We start from the raw sequence: 19,708 nt of genomic DNA on the forward strand, positions 1-19,708 counted from the left end.
GGGTCTGTTTCCCAGGCACCACCAGCTATGAGCACATCCCGGATGACCTTGGGGGCCCCAGCAGCCACCTAGCACACGGCAGGATGGCGCTGACTAGACGTGAATGGATGAATGAACCAGTGAAGGGGGAGGAAGGGGCAGGAGAGAGGGATGCGGAGGGGCGGGGGTCCGTATTACCGGGGTGTCTGCTTGCTTCCATGGTGTCTTCCCGCTCCCTGGCCCCGTCACATTCCAAAGGGCCGGAGCCCTGGTGCTCCAGCAGCAGGGGAGACTGGCATCTGGAGAGAGCACAGAGCTGAGCTGAGCCCCACGCTGTCCCGCCAGAGTCCCCTGTGGGTGCTGGTTCCCAGAGGGGCAATCCCAGGGGTCCCTCATCAGAGGCTCTCTGCTGCCACAGCCCTGCCAGACAGAGCAGCTTAAAGCATCTGGACCTGGGGGCTCTCCTGTCACCCCTGGGTCCAAAGAGGCATCTGGATGACATCATTTACAGATAAAGGAGGAGGCCAACACCAGGGTCTGAAAGGACTGTTGGGGTCCCTTTTGGACTGAGCACAAGCTCGCTGCTTTTGCTGTCACTGTTTCTCTTGGGCCCAGAATACATTACTGATGCTTCTTTATATCAAATTTTTTAAGGAAAAAGAAAATCAGATCGATTTGCTGCTAGACTACATCCAGCCGGACTTTTGTTTGTGCAAATTCACGTCCATTGAATCTGTGATGGTATCTAACCATCTCAAAAATTAAAAAAAAAAAAAAAGTACAACTTTCAAGAACCCCATCGAGCATCTAAGGTAGGGAATGCATGTAACTCGGACTATAAATCTCTACTTCTCAGTCCAAACCAGAAGGAGAGAGGGTGCCGGGAGAGGGTTTCCCTGGGCACATGTGAGAGGAGGAACGGAAGCTTCTCTTATCTGGTGCAAGCCCCCCGGGCTGCCTGGACAGTTTATCATCTCAGCAGTGCACTCAGCTCCTTCAAGAGGCAGAGGCGACACTGGCTTGCAACAATACATAGGAAGACTGCTGCTGGGAGCAACGCCTTCATTTCCTTGCAAAAATACAGCCGCATCCCTGGGGGGGCCCTCCTCTTCCCAAGAATGTATGGCTATTTCCTTGAGTTACTGCACCCGTCCATTCTGGGTCCTGTCCACAGGTGTCCTCAGGCTCCTGGGTGCCGTGTGCACACACACGACAAGAGACGGCCCTGCACCCGGCTTCCGCTTGCTCTCACAGGAGGCAGAGGAAATGTGTCACATGCTAAATCTGCCTCCTCAGACTCTGGGCTGTGTTTTGGAGAGAAAAACACTTTAAGAAAGGCTGTGAATTTATTCCTTGTCAGCAATGTAAGTGAAGGGAAACTCCCAAGGGCCATCACCCACAGAGTCTCCAAATCCTTAATTTTCATGTGTTCAAAAAGACTCTTCCTCATTAAAAAAAAAAAAAAGAAAGAAAACAGACAAGTTCAGAATATAGACAAATGAGTCCACTTTCACAGAAATGATGAGCCACCCAGTCTGGAAGCACTGGTCCTAACAAAGTGCTATCTGCGTCTCTCTGTCCCCCAGTGGCCTCGTGCACAGTGAGTGCTTCCGAATGTGCCCTGGAGACACGTCCCCCCAGGAGCCCACAAAAGGGGAAAAGGAGTGGTACCCGTCGTATCCAACTTGTGGTCTCCAGGGTCCGCTGCTACCCGGTCCGGGGTCGCTGGACGATGACTGATTGCTGGGTGAACTTCTGAAAGGTTGACTAAAATCAGTAACAGGCACTGAGGTGGGCTGCCAACATCTGGACCTGGCTTGCTGTGACTTACAAATGAATTCATTTTTCAATGATGAAGAAAAGGGGAAACACACATTGCAATCATGGACAAATAAACTGAGAATTGGTGATGCCATGAGATTTCAGGGGTTTTATGGTTGGTAATTTATTATAGGAAGGAGATGTGGCAGGAACAAAGCTTTATCATCTAAAGATTGAAAGCACAGCTAATGATCCTAGTTAAACACGGGGGATAGCAATAGAATACACAGAATTATGAAAACATCACTACTACTTGGTTTATGAGACAATGCAAAGGACGTTGTGGTTCTATATTTAAAACCAAGGCAGAGAGAAAACTCTAAATTTGGCAAAACCATTTATTTCTGCACATGTATTGAATGTAATCCTATTTATTTCAGAACACAAAAATGAGTGACACTTGTGAGAACTCATTTGATGAAGACGTGCTTGCCAACTTTCTATTTTGCTACTAGAAGCCTTCCTTGAGTATGCGGTGCACGCTAAGTTGCTTCAGTCCTGTCCTACTCTTGCCAACCCTATGGACTGGCTCCTCTGTCCAAGGGATTCTCTAGGCAAGAATACCGGAGTGGGTTGCCATGCCCTCCTCCAGGGGATCTTCCCAATCCAGGGATTGAACCCAAGTCTCTTTACGTCTCCTGCACTGGCAGGTGGGTTAACACTAGCGCCATCTGGGAAGCCCAAAAGAATGCCTTATAATTTACTAAATTATATGTTAATAGGGAGGTTCTATAAACCCCTTCCCTTCCAGATGTCACCCCTTTACACCCAGGCTACCTACTGTATGCATTTCTCTGAATATTATAAACTCAGCAGACCTTTGAGAAGGGAGATTCAGAGCCCAAATGATTTACTGTCAAGTTACAGTTACACCATTCCTGCACTCATTTGTGGAAAAACAGACTGGAGAAGTCAGAGGAAGACCACATGTTTTAACCCTAGTAATTATTATTAACACCTATAGAGACTTACACCTATGGGCCAAGAGTGTTCCACGCAGTTAACCTGTGTGGACTGATTCAGTCATCATAATGCCCTGTGGAGTTAACCTCTGTGGACTGATTCAGTCATCATAATGCCCTGTGGAGTTAACCTCTGTGGACTGATTCAGTCATCATAATGCCCTGTGGAGGTCTCTATTATTGCTAAGTTTACTTTTCAGAGGAGGAACTGGAGAATGGGAGCGGCCGAGTAACAGGACAAGGTGGTGACACGTTCAGTGGGCAGCCTGGCTCAGTGTCTGCTTACAGCATATGCTCTATTAGATGAAAGCCTAACAAGGAATTTTGAGGAAACTCAAAATGGTGTCTCCACAGCCCGTAAGTTATGTGAAAGTTAAAACAAAGGGAGTAAAAATCAAAAACAACAACAAATCTACTCTTGTTCACTTAGAACTACCTCTCCGTGTCATGTCTCTCAATTCTCAGCAGCTTCTAAGGCTATTGGATTTCACTCTTAAACAGGTGCACCCTCTCAGGGAAAAACTTAAACTGAACTCCCTCCGCTTAAAATGAGAGAGAAAAGCAAAGAGATGCCAATGATCTTAGGACCTCTGAAAATACTGTGACCATTAGGATGACGGGATTTCATCAATGATTTTTGTGGCTTTGTTTTCTTTATACTCAAAACTGTTCAACGCTTATCTAGAGGTTCCTGCGGAATGGTTTCCCAAAGTGGTTTGGAGAGCGAGTTCACAGGAGGATTACCGTGGTACACTGGTGGCCCTGGGGGGTGGTGTCCGTGGGGAAGACCTGCATGCCATCAGCACCATCGCTGGCTAGGACCACAAGTGCCCCAGCATTTGGGGCCTGCCCGGCTGCCCTGCTGCCCACTGGTCAGAATAAGCTAATTCAGAAATGACTAAGCCACATACAAGTCCCCCAACCACCTGAAGTTCTAAGTCAGGGCTTCACTGTGGCCACCAGCTTACCTGGTACCATCGGGCAGCTTCCGGTCGAAGGAGGTGCTGCGGGGGATGGCAGCCTGGTTCTGCGGGAGCAGTGGCTGGCACTGCAGCCGGTCGGGCGTGCCGGGCACCGGCGAGACCCTGGGCAGGGGCTGCAGGGCGGGCGTGGGCACGCGGTGCCACGTGGTATTCCTCCGGAAAGGGGTCTTGTACTCGCAGGGGGCACCCTCGCTGTCAAGCTTGTACTCCACCATGGGGATCCGGCAGAGCTCCGAACACCCTCTGTGACCCAAAAAGAGATGGTCAGCAGGGTGCTCAGCACTGAGCCATCAGCCCGACTCACTCATGGCCTCGCATGTGCTTCTTGGGGCTCACGGACGATGGTGCAGAGCCATCCACCCTCAGTAGCAGACCTGGCTGACAGTGACCTTGTCTGCATATCACCCAGCACAGACCAGGAGGATCTGGTCTCAAGCCTGTGGCTCTGGTTAACCTTGCCTGTCTGGGGTTTCATGCATAGGCTCTGTCTCTCCAAGTAGTTTGCAAACTCCCTGGGCAGACTGGGATTGATCTTTAACCAATTTGCCTACATGGACTTATTTGCATTGAAACTCGGTGATAAATAAACATTAATAAATTAAAAACACCTCATATATAATCTGAACAGATACATGAAAGTACAGTTATATAACCAGGTATTTGAGTCACATGTCACTTTTTTCTCCTGAATGTGAGAAAAGTGAAAAACAAATTCAACAAAAGCTGTCACAAGTTAAGGAAAAGCTTGAATACCCATCCTGTTAAAGTCACATTAGTTACTTAGTTATCACTTAGTTAGTCACTACTTAGTCAGTCACTTAGTTGCCATGGTCACTCCCTTGAACTAGAGTCATGGCTCCCCACAAGGTCATCTCCCACAGGCTCAACTGACCGGTCAGGGATATAAGACCCTTTAGCCTGAAAAATGTGATCTAAGTCAGACATCCCTCAAGTTACATTGTGCACACATTATTGATACTACTGACTTGACTAAAGTGACCTGCAAAGCCAACGAGTGTCTGGAGGGGAGAGCGCAGGCCCCACACAAAGACGGGACACAGAAAAGTTCATTCGTCACAACAGCAAAATGGGGTAAAAGTTCTAACCTGTCAAATCAACAGTACTTGGAGCTTGGGATGGAGAGAGAGAGAGAAATCAAAAACACTGTTCTGCTTTTTGGATCAGGAAGCCAAATGAATGGTGGTGCTAGCTACCCTTTGAGAATAGAAGGGATGAACTAAATGAAGCATCATAAAAAGATATGTCTGTTGTAGAGAATGAGTATGGATTCTCTCTTTATCAGTAAACTTGACTTCTTATCTTTTAACTTTCCTTCCTCCAAAGCAAAATTCATCCCTTTTACCTAGGCAAGTTTAAATTACTCTGGACCTAATGAATGTGCTAAATAACTGGACAAATTTAATAAGCTGAGATTTAGACTGGGTTGCATTTTTTAAAATAAAGTGCTAAGATGCTACAATTTTTTGCTCATGGATTTATACTGTTTCCAAGTGTCCTTCTATTTAATTAGATACAACATCCCCTGGGACTACTGATTCATGCATATATATGGCCAATGACCTAATCAGAAATCATAAAGGTGGGATATTAGCATACATGAAAACATCAGGAAAACTGAATCCTGTCTTCCACCCTGACCTATGTTGTAAGCAAGTCACTGGACGTTCAGGTGAACCTCAGGCTTTGGGGTCTCAAAGGCTAAAGCTGCCTGAATCATCCAAGTCAAGGAATCTCTAACAGTCAAAAGTCCTGTAATTGTATTTTGAATGAAAGGCATGTGAACCTTGAATCTTAGGGGACAAAGGGCACCTTGCATTTCCAGCGGTTGCTTTGTGTTTCCAGTTTATTGGATTTGGTTTAAAAAGAAAGAATGAAAAAAGAAAAGACAGACAGCTGGGTAGTACAGCGTCTTTAATTCATGCTCACAGACTGAAGTCTTTAGTAAGAGGCTGTAATTTAGCTTCAATCTTGGATGAAAAAGAATGCTATATAAATGCATAATCATGACTAATATTTGAGAGACCACTGACAAAAACTTGTGCCACACATTAGGTTGAAGAGAGAATGGGGGTTGAATATTTCATTTCCATCCTCTTGCACAAGGTCATATGTAAATGATCTTTTAATACTAAACACAGGCATTCTTTTGCCCTCATGAAAATAAGCTTAAAGAATGATTTTATTTTAAAATCAAAATTAATTCTGCTATGACACTTTTATGGTAACTACTCTCATGAACTAGATATTTGCTTTGTTTACTTCTTATGACCAAGACATCAAATAAATATGACTAACTATAACATATCATCAAACCTAGTCAAACTCAGTTCTGTTCCATATGTATGAGGAAATCCTTGAAGGATACATATGGAAATTCAGCCAATTTTTACAGAAATAGGAAGAGGTGTAAAATAAAATTACAAATGTGCCTTCAGAGGTGCTCAGGCTGCAGGAGGTAGCAGAAACTGTACCTGCCCTCGAGCACACTGCCCTGTCCTCCTTGTGGGGTCTGAGCACAGGATGCCAGGCAAGATTGCCACTCATCGGCGCATCCAGCACTGGTGAAGGGCACTTGGCACACATTTCTGGCCAGTGAACAAAGGACAATTCAAACCCAAACTGACCAAATGCAAAAAAGATCCAAGAAGTCATTTCTGAACATAATCGCACAGTCATGTCTGACTCTTTGTGATCCCATGGACTGTTACCCGCCAGACTCCTCTGTCCACGGAATTCCCCAGGCAAGAGTACTGGAGATTTCTTTCTCCAGGGGATCTTCTTGACCCAGGGATCGAACCCGGGTCTCCTGCATTGCAGGCAGATTTTTTACCAACTGAGTTACTAGGAAAGCCCATTTCTGAACAAGTGAGCTGCTAATCTTGTGTGCAACTGAGCTGTTGTTGAAGAAAAGACTTCCATCTTTTGCTTTCCTATATTAGTGGAGAAATCACAGACCTCACTGATAAACGTGCTCTATCTCCTTTCAACACACCAAATTGAGTCCATGGATTTGAACTGTATTTCTAGTTTCTGGCACTGTTTTCATGGTGTGCCTGCCAAAAGAAGGCACTCAAAGGCATACATAAGGCTGGGGTATCACTAGCACGTGAGCACTTACACGACTACATCTTTGCTCCATAACAAACATCATCTACTTATGCTTCTAATTACCATGCTAGGTAGGGATCAAAACAAACTCAGCTTCAGGGATCAAAACAAATTTAATTTTTAACATTGATTGTCTAGAGAATAACTTTTCTGAGTTTCATAATCTCTCCCAGCCATCTGTCCTAGAAGGGAAAACATTCTGTAGACCAAGAGCATCAAAAACAACATGTTGGTTAAAAAATGTGATGCTACAAAACTATCAGATGAACAGTGTTTCCCTCAGCTGGAGCCCTCAGAGGATCTTAGGTTTGACTGCTTTATTCTGACAAACAACCCTGCTTGTTTCTCTGCACTTGGCATTGTGGACTCCGTGCAACAGCTTACTCCTCTACCAGGGACACTGAGTAACTTCCTTACATCCACACTCTTCTATGATCTCCCTGCTTCCAGAAGCTGCCTATGCCAGGGGTTCCCACCTGTAAATTTCCAGTCTGTAGCTGCTTCCACTTCCCAGCTTCCCAGAGGTTGTGTGCCCTCTGGCTCACAGCTGACAGGCACTCATGATCACTGTCCAGCACTGTGGCATGGACCCAGGACTCCAGAGACAATCAGGAAGGTCGCCGAGATGGCATCATCATCCCTTCCAAGTGATACCTCCAGTTTTCTGGAAGAGGACCCTCCCTTTACCACTAATAAATGGGTGCTTGAAACTAGAATCACTGCTGGCCAGGATGTGAACTCAGCTCTAAAGGAGCTTCAGCTTGGACCACCTGACCATCAGGACTATCACTGTCGGAGCTCAGCCAAGCTGCACAGTTTTCTTTATTCATTATCAGTAGAAATGCTCTACAGCAGTCAAACCGTTTTCCATTGAAGAGAGAAGTCAGTGCCCTGGGCTCAAAATCCAGATCTGCCAATACATAGCTCAGAAAGGGGAGAAACTCTTTGGACCCATGTTTTACCTCTTGCCAGTGGAATAGTAACAGCGGAGGATGTGTCAAGATTAAATTATGGAAGTATGCAAGCTTCCCAAAGCGAAAGCGTGAAGGAAAGAAATTAGTTTCAAACTGATAATATGACTTTTTGCTTCCATAAAGAAAGACAATATACAACAGCAAAAGGCTCATATACTTTGCTGAAAGTTCTTTCTAGATAATATATATTTACAGAACTATAGAAAGGGGAAGTTTAACTTTATGTAATAATCAGAAGCACAGAAAATTTTAGAGCTGTAAAATTCCCTATGTACATTCATCTATAGAACAATGAATCATTATTTTGATACTTTATTCTTTACTCTTATATCAAAGTTGGATGTAAGACTTTCAAAAATGAAGAAGTGGGAGAAATCCTATGGATAATAAATAGGGATAAATACTCTTAAGGCCCAACAACAACAACAAACTCCCAAAGAACTGAGAAAGAGAACTGAGAAAGTTTAAAGGAATGAGATGCATTCTTACTAGGAAAAAAAAAAAAAAAAAAGAGTTGAACAAACTAGCAAGGTGTGGACTGGGTAACCCATGGACCCACAGCACAGCTAAATCACGTAATTACAACTTGCATTTACTCTGAAATTGCCTGTTGGTTTCACTTTGTTGGGAGCATCTCAGTGAACCTTCACCTGAACCCACAAATTTCATGAAGTCTTCCAACATATTGCAATGCAGTCCTTTACTTCTAATCCACACTTCCCTTGTATGGCACTTTGCAGGTTTCCACCTAAGCTACACCATTTCAATTTCACAGAAATGTCTGCGGTAGTACAAAGGACATCTCCAATTTGCAGAAGGCTCAGAGACTTGGGAAGGTGACACAGCTTTCACCGTGGAACACGGAAGCTGACTCCCAGCTCAGCACTTTTTCCAACGCACTCACCCATCTCCTTCGGAAACTATCAAAGGACATTTAATGAACCCACATCATGTCAATTTCCACTAGGAGCTGAAAGATTCTCTTTGGCAACAAAGGCAGATAGATCCCCTCAAACAAAATATCTGCTTCTTTTACATTATGCACTTTGTCAAAGAGACCTTATAGCCCTGGGGATTGAAGTAATCACTGATATTTTCATCATTTTAATGTCTGTTATGCTAATAGCCTGCTAATAGCTAAAAGACTCTTTCCAAATTATCCAACAAGGTGACAGGGATAATTGGTGCTCATTCACTCGAATCACAAACTCCTTCTGTTGCATAAAAAAATCAAACGCTTCCAATAGGGAGATAACCACACAGTGTAACTGACTGTAAAGGTAAGGGTAGTGTCACATCTGAAATAGGTAAGTACTTGATGAAATATTAATTCACTTTTCTACCAACTTCTTCAATTTATAGATAGAAACAGAGAGACCCTGAGACTACAGTAAAAGAGATATCTAAACCAGAAATCCACTTGACCAAGCCCTTTGAATAAGGTCTTTGAATTGACAAGGTAAGTGTCTGTTACACAGGAAGCGAGGCTGGCTCGTACTGAGTGAGTCTCAACTTCCCGTGTTTCCTTCTCACCCACTGCACCCCAGACCAAACACAGCATTCAACATAAAACAGGGCCAGTGGGAATTTGCTGTATGATGCAGGGAGCTCAAATCTGGTGCTCTGGGACAAACTAGAGGGATGGGATGAGGTGGGAGGTGGGAGGGAGGTTCAAAAGGGAGATGACTTTTGAACCTGATTCATGTTGATGTAAGGCAGAAACCAACACAATGTTATCAAGTAATTACCTTCCAATTAAAAATAAATAAATTGTTTAAAATATTTAAAAAAAAAAAAACAGGGCCAAAAAGTTCTTCACAGAGCCAACCACTTCCTTTTTTTTTTTTTCTCCTGAGAAAGCTTGCTGAGGAAAAGCATTCTATTACAAAGTTCAACAGAAGACTCAATAGCTATGTAATATCTGGTTTCTGATAAATAAGTTTCCATGAGAGACTATATTCACTGGCTGTCCATCACCATTGCCCAGCATCACTGGCCAAGGATCAGGACAAAATATAAATGGGAAGTATTTTATTTATTTTTGGCCACACTGTGTGGCATTCAGGATCTTAGTCTCTCAATCAGGGCTCAAACCCATGGCCCCTGCATTGGGAATGTGGAGTCTTAACCAATGGGCCACCAGGGAGGTCCCGGAAGTACTATACTTTAGAATGCCATGCAGATGAAAAGGAGCCCAAGAATGCAAAGATTATGTCTGTTCTTTCCATGTTTAATAGCCCTGGACAAGCTAGTTCAGAGTGAAGGAATGAATGAACAGTAAATAACCTACCTTATATTCATCCTATAATCCAGTGTTCTTACTTCTAGGAGGGAGAAGATAATCTAAACATTATATTAGAGGACTGGGCAGAGGACACAAAATAGTGACTGTGCTTCAGGTTACTGTGAGAAGCTCCAATTTCATACTTCTTTTTTTAACAGTTCACATTAAAATTCATTACTTTAGAGTCCATGAGACAATACCAGGTAGAATTGGTTTTACTTATCCAAACAAATATACAGAACTCTAATCTAAAACCTCAGTCTAATCCAGATTTCAACTCACCACCTACCTATCTATCTATCATCTTTTTCTGTCTCCCTATCTACCTATAATCTATGTTTCTATCTTATATTATGCATCTATCTATAACTATCTATCAACTGCAAACCTGACAAAGTTGAGTTTTCTTCCCCATTTCTATTTCTATGCCCCACCCTGTACTTCCTGGAGTTGAATGGTCAAGGTCTTGGCGGCTATGGCTTCAGTTTTACAGAATGATCAGAGAACAAGAATTTAGCTTCATGACAACATGAGATAATTTCCACTGTTTTGCATTATATAGAAAAATACATCTTGGACAGTATGTCAACGAAGTATGAAAAATCACACAAAACAGATGCACCACAGCATGGAATTTCATTTCCATTTTTATTGGACATATTTACTAAATCACTCACATTGTATCACAACTCATGCATAATTCTGATGAGCTGTTATTTCCTTTATATCAGCCTTTTAAGTTGATGCACTTTCCTTAAAATGACATTGATAGAATGTCAGTCATCTTTGAAGGCTAGGGACTGAGGCCATGCCCTGCCTTGCAAAACCAAGAAATGCTTAATTAAGCATCTTGGAAACTCTTCATCTTTGCCACAGAGACCTTCTGCTTGGGAAAAGCCCTCACTCCTTGCAAACCTCATTTCCATTTGAAGAGCACTAGTCCCTAACTGCTCCTGGCCACTCACTCATTCCCAATCTCTATGAAGCCTCTCCCAGATCCAATCACAGCAGGAGATCAGCTAATAAGCATTCCCTTAGGGAACCTTCCTGCTCCGTGCTCACTGGCACTCCACAAGGAAAATGAAATTGGGCTCTGCCTCCCTTTCAAGCCTGGGGACAGCTGAGTTATCATCACCCCGAGGCTTGAGAAAAGGACTTCAAAAAGTGGGATGCCTTTTGATTCCACATAAATACTTTCCCAACTAAAGACTTCATTTAATCCAGCAGCTTCTGAGTCATAAGCAAATACCTTCTGACCTGCAGACAACTAGGAGTGAGTCTATTAAATGACAGGCCTCTCCTGACAGAAGCAGACGGGCTCCGGGGAGAATTTCTTCTCCCAGATATTGTGCAGGACAAAAAAAAAAAAAAGCTGACAAATGGCAAAAATTAACTGAAGCATTTTTCACTCTATTATTCATGATGTTTATAAAGGCTAAAATATCTTGCAATTCATGAACTGGGCCATTTTAGTAGTCCTTATGGCTCTTAACACTAAAGACAACTTAAAAGGAAAAATTACACACACCTCCATTTAAATTAATATTTTCTTTTGGCCACCTCACTGACAAGTAAGAGCCAATTTGTGAAAGATGGGGTCTTTTTCCACGCCACAAATCAAAAGAGTAGTTTTACCTAAAGGGCCATCTTTATATATTTTGCTGTAGGAATAAAGGTATTAAGTGATATTTCATTTAAAAGGTTTGTACTTTATCAACAAGGATCTACTGTATAGCACAAGGAACTCTACTCTGTAGAGATCTGTAATAACCTAAATGGGAAAAGAATCTGGATATATGTATATGGATAACTGACTCACTTAGCTGTACACCTGAAACTTAACACAACATTGTATTTAATACATCAACTATAATCCAATATAAAATAAAAACTAAATTTAAAAAATGTTTGCACTTTAATTTTCAAAATGAGTGAAGTATTGTTCATTTCTTCTTTTATACCCTCCTCTACAGTTTCATTAATAAAATCTAATAATGCAGAAGGCTGATGTTGCTTAGCTGTGCTGTGCTTAGTTGCTCAGTTGTATCTGACTCTTTGCATGGACTGTAACCTGCCAGACTCCTGTCCTGGGGATTCTCCAGGTAAGTATACTGGAGTGGGTTGCCATGCCCTCCTCCAGGGGATCTTTCCAACTCAGGGATCGAACTCAGGTCTCCCACACTGCATGCAGATTCTTTACCCTCTGAGACACCAGGGAAGCCCAAACTTGCTTAGGGTGGGGATGAAATGTAAGACATTTCATACTCAGCATGCATGTGTGCATGCTCAGTCACTTTAGTCATGTCTGACTCTTTGTGAGCCTGCCAGGTTCCTCTGTCTATGGGATTCTCCAGGCAAGAAGACTGGAGTGTGCTGCCATGTCCTTTTCCAGGGGATCTTCCCAACTCAGGGATCGAACTGCGTCTTGTGTGTTTCCTGCATTACAGGTGGATTCTTTACCACTACTGCCACCTGGGAAGCCCTCATACTCAGCATGAGAGTCTAAAGCAAAGGGTTGTCACTTCAAGGATAATTTCCAGTGACATAAGGCTGCTGGATAATGATGAGTCCTTTTATCAGGGTGGTGTCCAAAGAGTTGCTGGCAGAGAACATGAATCCAAAACTGACAACAATGTAGACCTGCAAATTTACAGATTCAAATTCACAGAAAATTGGAAGCCTGAACTGAAAGCACCTTAAATGATACATGCTAGGCTTAAAAGCTTCCTGACTTGTGGAAATGTGGATGATAGGTGGACCAGTTCTGGAGAGTCACTACCAGGTAAACAGCTTATTGTCATCCTGGCTAAGGCTAAAAATATAGAAGATAGCTATTTCAGATTAATCAGGAGAAAAATCTGTATCTTCAGGGAATGACATTAAGGAAATTCTGAGGAGACAAAGGCAAAATCTCTAAATAGCTTGAACAGTTTCAGTAAGAGAATTTATATTTAAAACAAAGAAAGAATTAATTACGTGCAGACCAAAGCAGATAACAAATCCTTGGATAGAAAAATAGCAGGCAGAACTTTTAAGTGGTAACTTTTGTTTATTTGCTTTAGTAGAAAAACAATTTGGTATTACTTAAGAAATTCTACTTTTCTAAATCATATGTTTTAAATACCAAATATAATGATAACTCTAACATTTTTATTAACCATATCTCTTGGAAGCTTAAAAAAATGTCTTACTGAGTAACAGCATACCAAAACTAAAAATAGGAGAAAAATGTTTTGCTTTTTTTTAATTTGGGGAGAACATGGTAACAGTTTTGTCAAATTCAATAGAAGTAATCAACCTTGAAGACAGCACAAAATTTGATTCTCACCACAAAATTTATAAATCTAAACTACAGTCAGTGAAGAAAAAAATCTTACCATGTAGAAAAATTTCTAATAAGTGGCTTAAAATTTATTTATAATAAATAAAATCTATTTATTAAAAGACTTTAACTTACAAATATTTTAGCTACAAAGATTAAAGGCTTTGCTTTCTGTTATATCCAAGTCTTATTTTTAGGAAAATAATTTTCGTCTCTGATTTCTTTGTACTCATACTCCTAGGAGTGATACACAGGATTCTTGGGGAGTAAATGAATTTAATGGGACAGAATCTGGCAAGGCAACAAGAAATAACTTGGTTATTTCCTGTGACATGTGGCTGCTACTCTCAAGAATTTCAGCTTATTAACCTTTACTCTATAACCTTACTGGGCAGATACAGGAAATCAGACCATAGAAAGTTAAGCAGGGAGCAAAAGGTAAGATAACCAACAGAAACACAGTTTTGTAAAATTCTGTACATTAACCAAAGAGGAAGGTGATTTACTACTGGTTTATTCCCTAAAAAAAGATCATGGTTTAGAGCTGGTGTATCCCCAGGTAGCTCAGTGGTAAAGAATCAGCCTCCCAATGAAGGGGACTAGAGTTTGATCCCTGGGTTGGGAAGACCTCCTGGAGTAGGAAATGGCAACCCACTTCAGTATTCCTGCCTGAAAAACTCCATGAACAGAGGTGGGCTACAGTCCATGGGGTCACAAAGAGTCAGACATGACGGAGCACACAGGCACACACACCATCCAATCAATAGGGTAGCCAGAAGCCAGATGCGGCTAATGCAGTCTTAGTTCATTTATTAAAATAAAAACTCCATTTTCTCAGCTGCATTAGTCAACATTTCAAGTGTGTGCTACCCTGTGGCTAGTGGCTACTGTTTAGATGGTACAGATATGGAACATGTCATCAGACAAAGTGCTATTCGATGGTGCTGATTTGGAGGTTGGAAGAAAGGAAATGGACAGAGTACAAAGAGGCACCTCAGTTACCACAGAAACAAGATCAGGAAGTGGGCACAGTCATTTTGCTATCTTTGAGTAAGAATTTCTTTTACAGCATGAAAAAATTCAAATGACTATCCTCAAGGTTTAGTCTTTTGTGTGTTTGTTTTTCACTAAATGTGTGGGGTTTTGACTATGCCAGAGGTGCAGGCTACTTTACATATTATCACCTTATTTAACCTTCATCAAACAGTATGAGGTAGGTAATATAACAGTCCCACCTTACAGATGTTAAGTGAGGCTTAGAGAGAGCAAGACCCTGATGCTGGGAAAGATTCAGGGCAGGAGGAGAAGGGTGCAACAAAGGATGAGATGTTTGGAGGGCATCACTGACTTGATGGACATGAGTTTGAGTAAACTCCAAGAGATAGTGAAGGATAGGGAAGCCTGGCATGCGTGCTGCAATCCATGGGGTTGCAAAGACTCAGACACAACTGAGGGACTGAAAATAAGAAACAGCAGGTGACAAATCCAAAATCACATAGCTAATGCCTGGATTTCAAGTATGCTTATCCCTCCTAAGCCAGAGCTCTTGGGGGGCCAGTAGGACCTCCATTTGAGATGGAGGCAGAGAAAGGATGCTCCAGATACCACTATACATACTACCTACCATACAAGGCGGGCCACAGCCAGGTGGGTGGCTTGTTTTCTCCTTTTGGCCTAATACTCCTGTGATGTTGAGCCTGAGAACTTTCTATTTACAATGCCACAGTATCCTTTTCTAATTTCACTCTTGTTCCTATTCCTCACACCCATCCATCTCTGAGCTTTCCAAGTCCAGTCACTTCTTTTATGTTTCCCATGATAGCTTATGAGAAAGCCCTGAACCTGTTCAACCAGAATGGAGTGGTCACCAAACAGTGTATCTGATTTCCCAATATTCCATCACACATGCAAGTAAATATTCTGAACCCAGTGGCTTCAATGTACCAAAGGAGAGCTTAGAAAATGAGAGTTTACCATTTATTATATACTAATGATTTTTTTTATAGCTCTTTTAAGTTGTGCTAATGGTGGATGTCCAAACAACTTAGGTGGAAGATGCACATGACCTCATATTCTGAGGGTCTTACAGGACAGCACCTGCCATAGAGGCCAAGGAGGAGTGCTCATGCACGAAAGCCTTACCTCCGAGGTGAGCCGTCATCATGGGGCTGGATGATGACCACCTTCACAGTCACTGAGGTCCGGAGAAGGTCGATCATCTGCTCATGGGTCAGTGTGGCCACGGCCACCTTGCAGATCTCCACGAGGCGGCTACCCTGGCGAAGGCCGGCCTTCCATGCAAAACCGAAAGGTTCCACGTCTGCCACGATTCCCTCGAAGTTCACATGGAAGCCCAGCTGGCCCAGCCCGTTCCTCCTCAGGGTCATTTCCACCGTCTCGCAGCCTCTGGTCACGATCTAAGGGGGAAGGGGATGATGAGAGGCAGGGCTACAGTGGGCACCAAGGCCCTGCCCTCCAGCTACCCCAGCGACAAGAAAACAAGACAGGGACACGGTTCAACCCAAACTTTATTGTAATTATCCCTGGCATCAGCCATAGAGAAAATAACACAGGTAAAATGATGGTTTCACTCTTCAAAGCCAAATCGGATATAGGTGTCCTGCTTTTTCCTAGAAGCCTCTGACCCAGAGCCTGAGAGCTTAAGATGGGCTCTAATAACTTCCCCTTCTCCTTGCTACATCACCTGACTTGGTGCTTAAGCATCTAAATTCCATTGTTTCAAATAGACTGAAGCAACTGAAAAAACGTGAAGCCTGTCACCCATCAAAGCAACAAAGCCTACTAGACAATTTGTTTTTTTTTTTGGCCCAACTGTGCAGCTTGCAGAATCCTACTTTCTCAACCAGGGGTCGAACTCAGGACCCCAGCAGTCATAGCACCAAGTCCTAACCACTAGATGCCAAGAAATTCCCTACTAGACAATGTAATTCAACTTATAAAATGGCCCAGTGGTGCATCAGCTGTGAAAAACAGTACGGCAGTTCTTCAAAAATATAAAATAGAATTACCATGTGACTTAGCAATTCTATTTCTGGGTATATACCCCAAAGAATTCAAAGTAGGGACTCCAAGAGGTATATGTACACACATGTTCTTAGCACTGTTATTTACAATAATCAAAATGTTGAAGTAACTCAAGTGCCTATGGATGGAAGAATGGATACACAAAGTGTGGCATATACAAACGAGAAAAAAAATGGCCCAATGCCTTTCCAAGCTAACACTTAGTGACCTGCCCCCCAGGATGGGCAGCAGCAGGAAGTCCAGCTGTTAGAAAACCACAAGTGTTCTCTGCAGCAACCTGTGGACATCCTATTCTAAACCCTAGGACCCCTCTCCTGGGACTGCCTGCCCATGCTTGCCTGGGTGGTGAGGACCATTCAGATCAAGCATGGGCCAGCCAGCCAGCCTCCTTACTGTCTCTGGACAAGGGCAGCATGCAGAAAGGCACTCCAGCAGGAAGCATCTCACTAGGTAAACTAAAGCACCAATAATTAGTTAACGCCACCTTCAAAAGTTCTTACTGAGAATAGCCCAGCTGAATGGAAAGAGAAACATGGGGTCATTGAAGATATAATTTGATGACATGTTGTCATTGTTGTTTAGTTGCTAAGTTGTGTTGGACTATTTGCAACCCCACAGACTATAGTTCGCCAGGCTCCTTTGTCCGTAGGACTTCCCAGGCAAGAATACTGCAGTGGGTTACAATTTCCTTCTCCAGGGAATCTTCCCAACCTAGGGATTGAACTTGTGTCCCTTGCATTGGCAGGCGGATTCCTCACCACTGAGCCACCAAAGAAGCTCTTGGATGACCATGGCATCAATTACTTGTGGGTAATTTAAAACCGGGAGGTATCATACCCATATCCCCCAAAGCACAGAGCTCATGTGTGAAGTTTCAGTTTTAAAAATAAACTCTCCGTGAAACATGCTCTGAATGCACAGATTCCTATTTAATAAGACCTATGACTGTATATACAGCTGTGGGACCCAGACTGGTGCAGTGCATCACCTGTGTGGCTGACGTTGCCATGGTTACCAGCCCAGTGCTCACACTGCCAATCAGTTTCGCATAGGTGCAGTGACAGTCTGGGGCTTAGGAAAATGGGGAAAGGGATTGCTGGTCTTAGTGGTGAAGTTTTGAAAGATTGAAGTTTCCAAAGTTATGAACTGAACTAATTCAAAATTGTTGAACAAGTACTTTTGTAGTATACACAACCTGAACACATTTTTCTTTCACTTCTTTTTTCAGCTTTGTTTCAACTAAGCTCGCTGACCAAAAGACCACATAGGACATGTGCCCGGCCTTCTTTCCAATAGGAACATAATTCTCAGTTGAAACTTAACATCCACATATCAGATTGAAGAGTTAAAGGTCAAGGTTTTCCTGAGTCCTACATGTTCTGTCTCTTCCTCTTATTTCTTCCAATCACCTGCCATGTCCCCTACTTTCTGCAGTTTCTTTCTCCCCTCTGTTCCTTGCTCCTTAACCTTTTTTTTTTTTTTTGCTCCTTAACCTTTATAAAGGCTGAAGGATCATGCTCTCCACTGACTTGGAGTTCGTCACATAATTACATGATCAATGATCACATGGTGATCTCCTACCTATGTACCTGGGACTGGCTACATAATGTGTGAAATCTGGTGCAAAATAAAAATGAATGTCCCCTTAGACAAAACTTTCTGAGTTTCAAGATGGCAAGAGCAGAGCATTCAACCAAGCCTGGGCTCTTCGGAGAGTGACCGGCCCTGCTTGTCCCTTTAGGCAGGAGTTCTCATTTCCCACCTGTGTCTTTACCTGCATAACAGGCACTTCTGTTTTCACTAGAAAATGCAGAGTTCACCATCTGTCCAACAGTTGCCCCTTCCCAATCTCTCTACTATGACACCTTCATCATCTTCCTTTCCATTTCTACTTCTCCTGCCTGGCACCAGCCTTATGTTCTAAGCCTCCAATGGTCTTTGGGTTGGTTTATTTCTACGATCTCCTGTTACAAGTCATCCTAGATACAGCATATTGGGTTGGCCAAAAAGTTCATTCAGGTTTTTCTGCAATATCTAATGGAAAAACCAGAAGGAACTTTTTGGTTAACTCACTATTTCCTCAAATATATTCCAGCTATCAGGCAGCTTAGTCACATAGTCTCTTTTCTAGAAAGATGGTAGAATGGGGTCCTTGGAATAGTGAATGTATCAGACCCTCTGGGATGTGCATTTTGCTGGTTGGTGAAGGCACATGTGTTTGTGTTGTATTTTCCAGAGCACAGATTATAATGACTCAGTGGGTCTCTGAAAAAGAAGTTATTTCCAGGATTACTGAAAGCACGTGTCCTGAGACTCACCAGATAATTCAATTCTCCAGATACATAAACTGATCACACACTTAATCATCACCAAATCACATTTTGGTTTGTGCACATACACCCTCAATACTGCTGAACACTCTGAGGCCCTTCCTGTAAAGAGTGCCTGCAAATAATGACATTATTTCTCCAAAGCCAGCAGACACTGCCTTGATTGCATTGTCTCTTCTATGTGGTCTGGAATAACAAAAGATTTATATTTGGTGGCAGGAAAGGGGGAAGGAAATGGGTATAATTTCTCCTTTTTCTCATGATCCATAACTGACTAAATCTTTTCTAATGAATCAAATATACATCCCCTTGGGGGAAGATTAACACATGAAAAATTCTTTTGTCAAATCATATTTTGTTCTTTTATTTGACTTATTCTTATAATTCTATTGTATATACTCAAACTAAAATCTGTATCTTCCCTTGTTATACTAAGAATTATAAATACAACTGCTAAATACCATGGGCATCACTGAAGGGTTTTGCTTTGTACTGCAAATAACAATCTCTTTTATGAATTTTTCTTTTAAATCTTTCTAACTTACTAGGTAATTCTATAAAACCTCTGCAAGAAACTGGCTGCAAGATTAATAACATATTTAATCTGGCAGACTAAACAGAAATACTGCATAAAAATGCACAGAGTTGAAGGGGCAAATATGGCTTACTCGGACCATCAATATGGTCAACGGTGATTCTATGCCTATTAAACCTCCACCTGTAAGGTACTGTCATGCAAGTCTCTACAAACACACATAACATCTAGTCAATTCTCCTGTCCTTCCTTCAAACACTATAAAAACAAATCCCAAAGTTCCCTTTGGAAAGCTGGCTTCACTTTTCATTTCTAATCAATTGTCAATGGATGCTTCTCCACCA

General features: G+C 42.5%; 1 protein-coding gene across 5 annotated transcripts in view; it reads right to left on the minus strand.

The window, feature by feature from the left end:
* Positions 1–19,708, minus strand: part of SIPA1L2 (signal induced proliferation associated 1 like 2) — a 238,301-nt gene that overhangs the window by 44,402 nt on the left and 174,191 nt on the right. For 2 of the 5 annotated variants that reach the window (XM_081570374.1, XM_081570375.1), the window contains 4 exons: positions 15,597–15,871; positions 3,731–3,988; positions 1,651–1,734; positions 178–278 (listed from right to left, as the gene is read on the minus strand). In XM_081570374.1, coding sequence (XP_081426500.1) covers positions 178–278; positions 1,651–1,734; positions 3,731–3,988; positions 15,597–15,871 — 718 coding nt within the window. Of the gene's footprint in view, positions 1–177; positions 279–1,650; positions 1,747–3,730; positions 3,989–15,596; positions 15,872–19,708 lie in introns of all 5 variants that reach the window. The other 3 variants (XM_081570377.1, XM_081570376.1, XM_081570373.1) reach the window with 2 other exon arrangements.

The sequence above is a fragment of the Giraffa tippelskirchi genome, chromosome 2 (genome assembly GCF_054371585.1).
Source record: "Giraffa tippelskirchi isolate mGirTip1 chromosome 2, T2T-mGirTip1v1.2.pri, whole genome shotgun sequence".
In the NCBI taxonomy this organism is placed as follows: domain Eukaryota; kingdom Metazoa; phylum Chordata; class Mammalia; order Artiodactyla; family Giraffidae; genus Giraffa; species Giraffa tippelskirchi.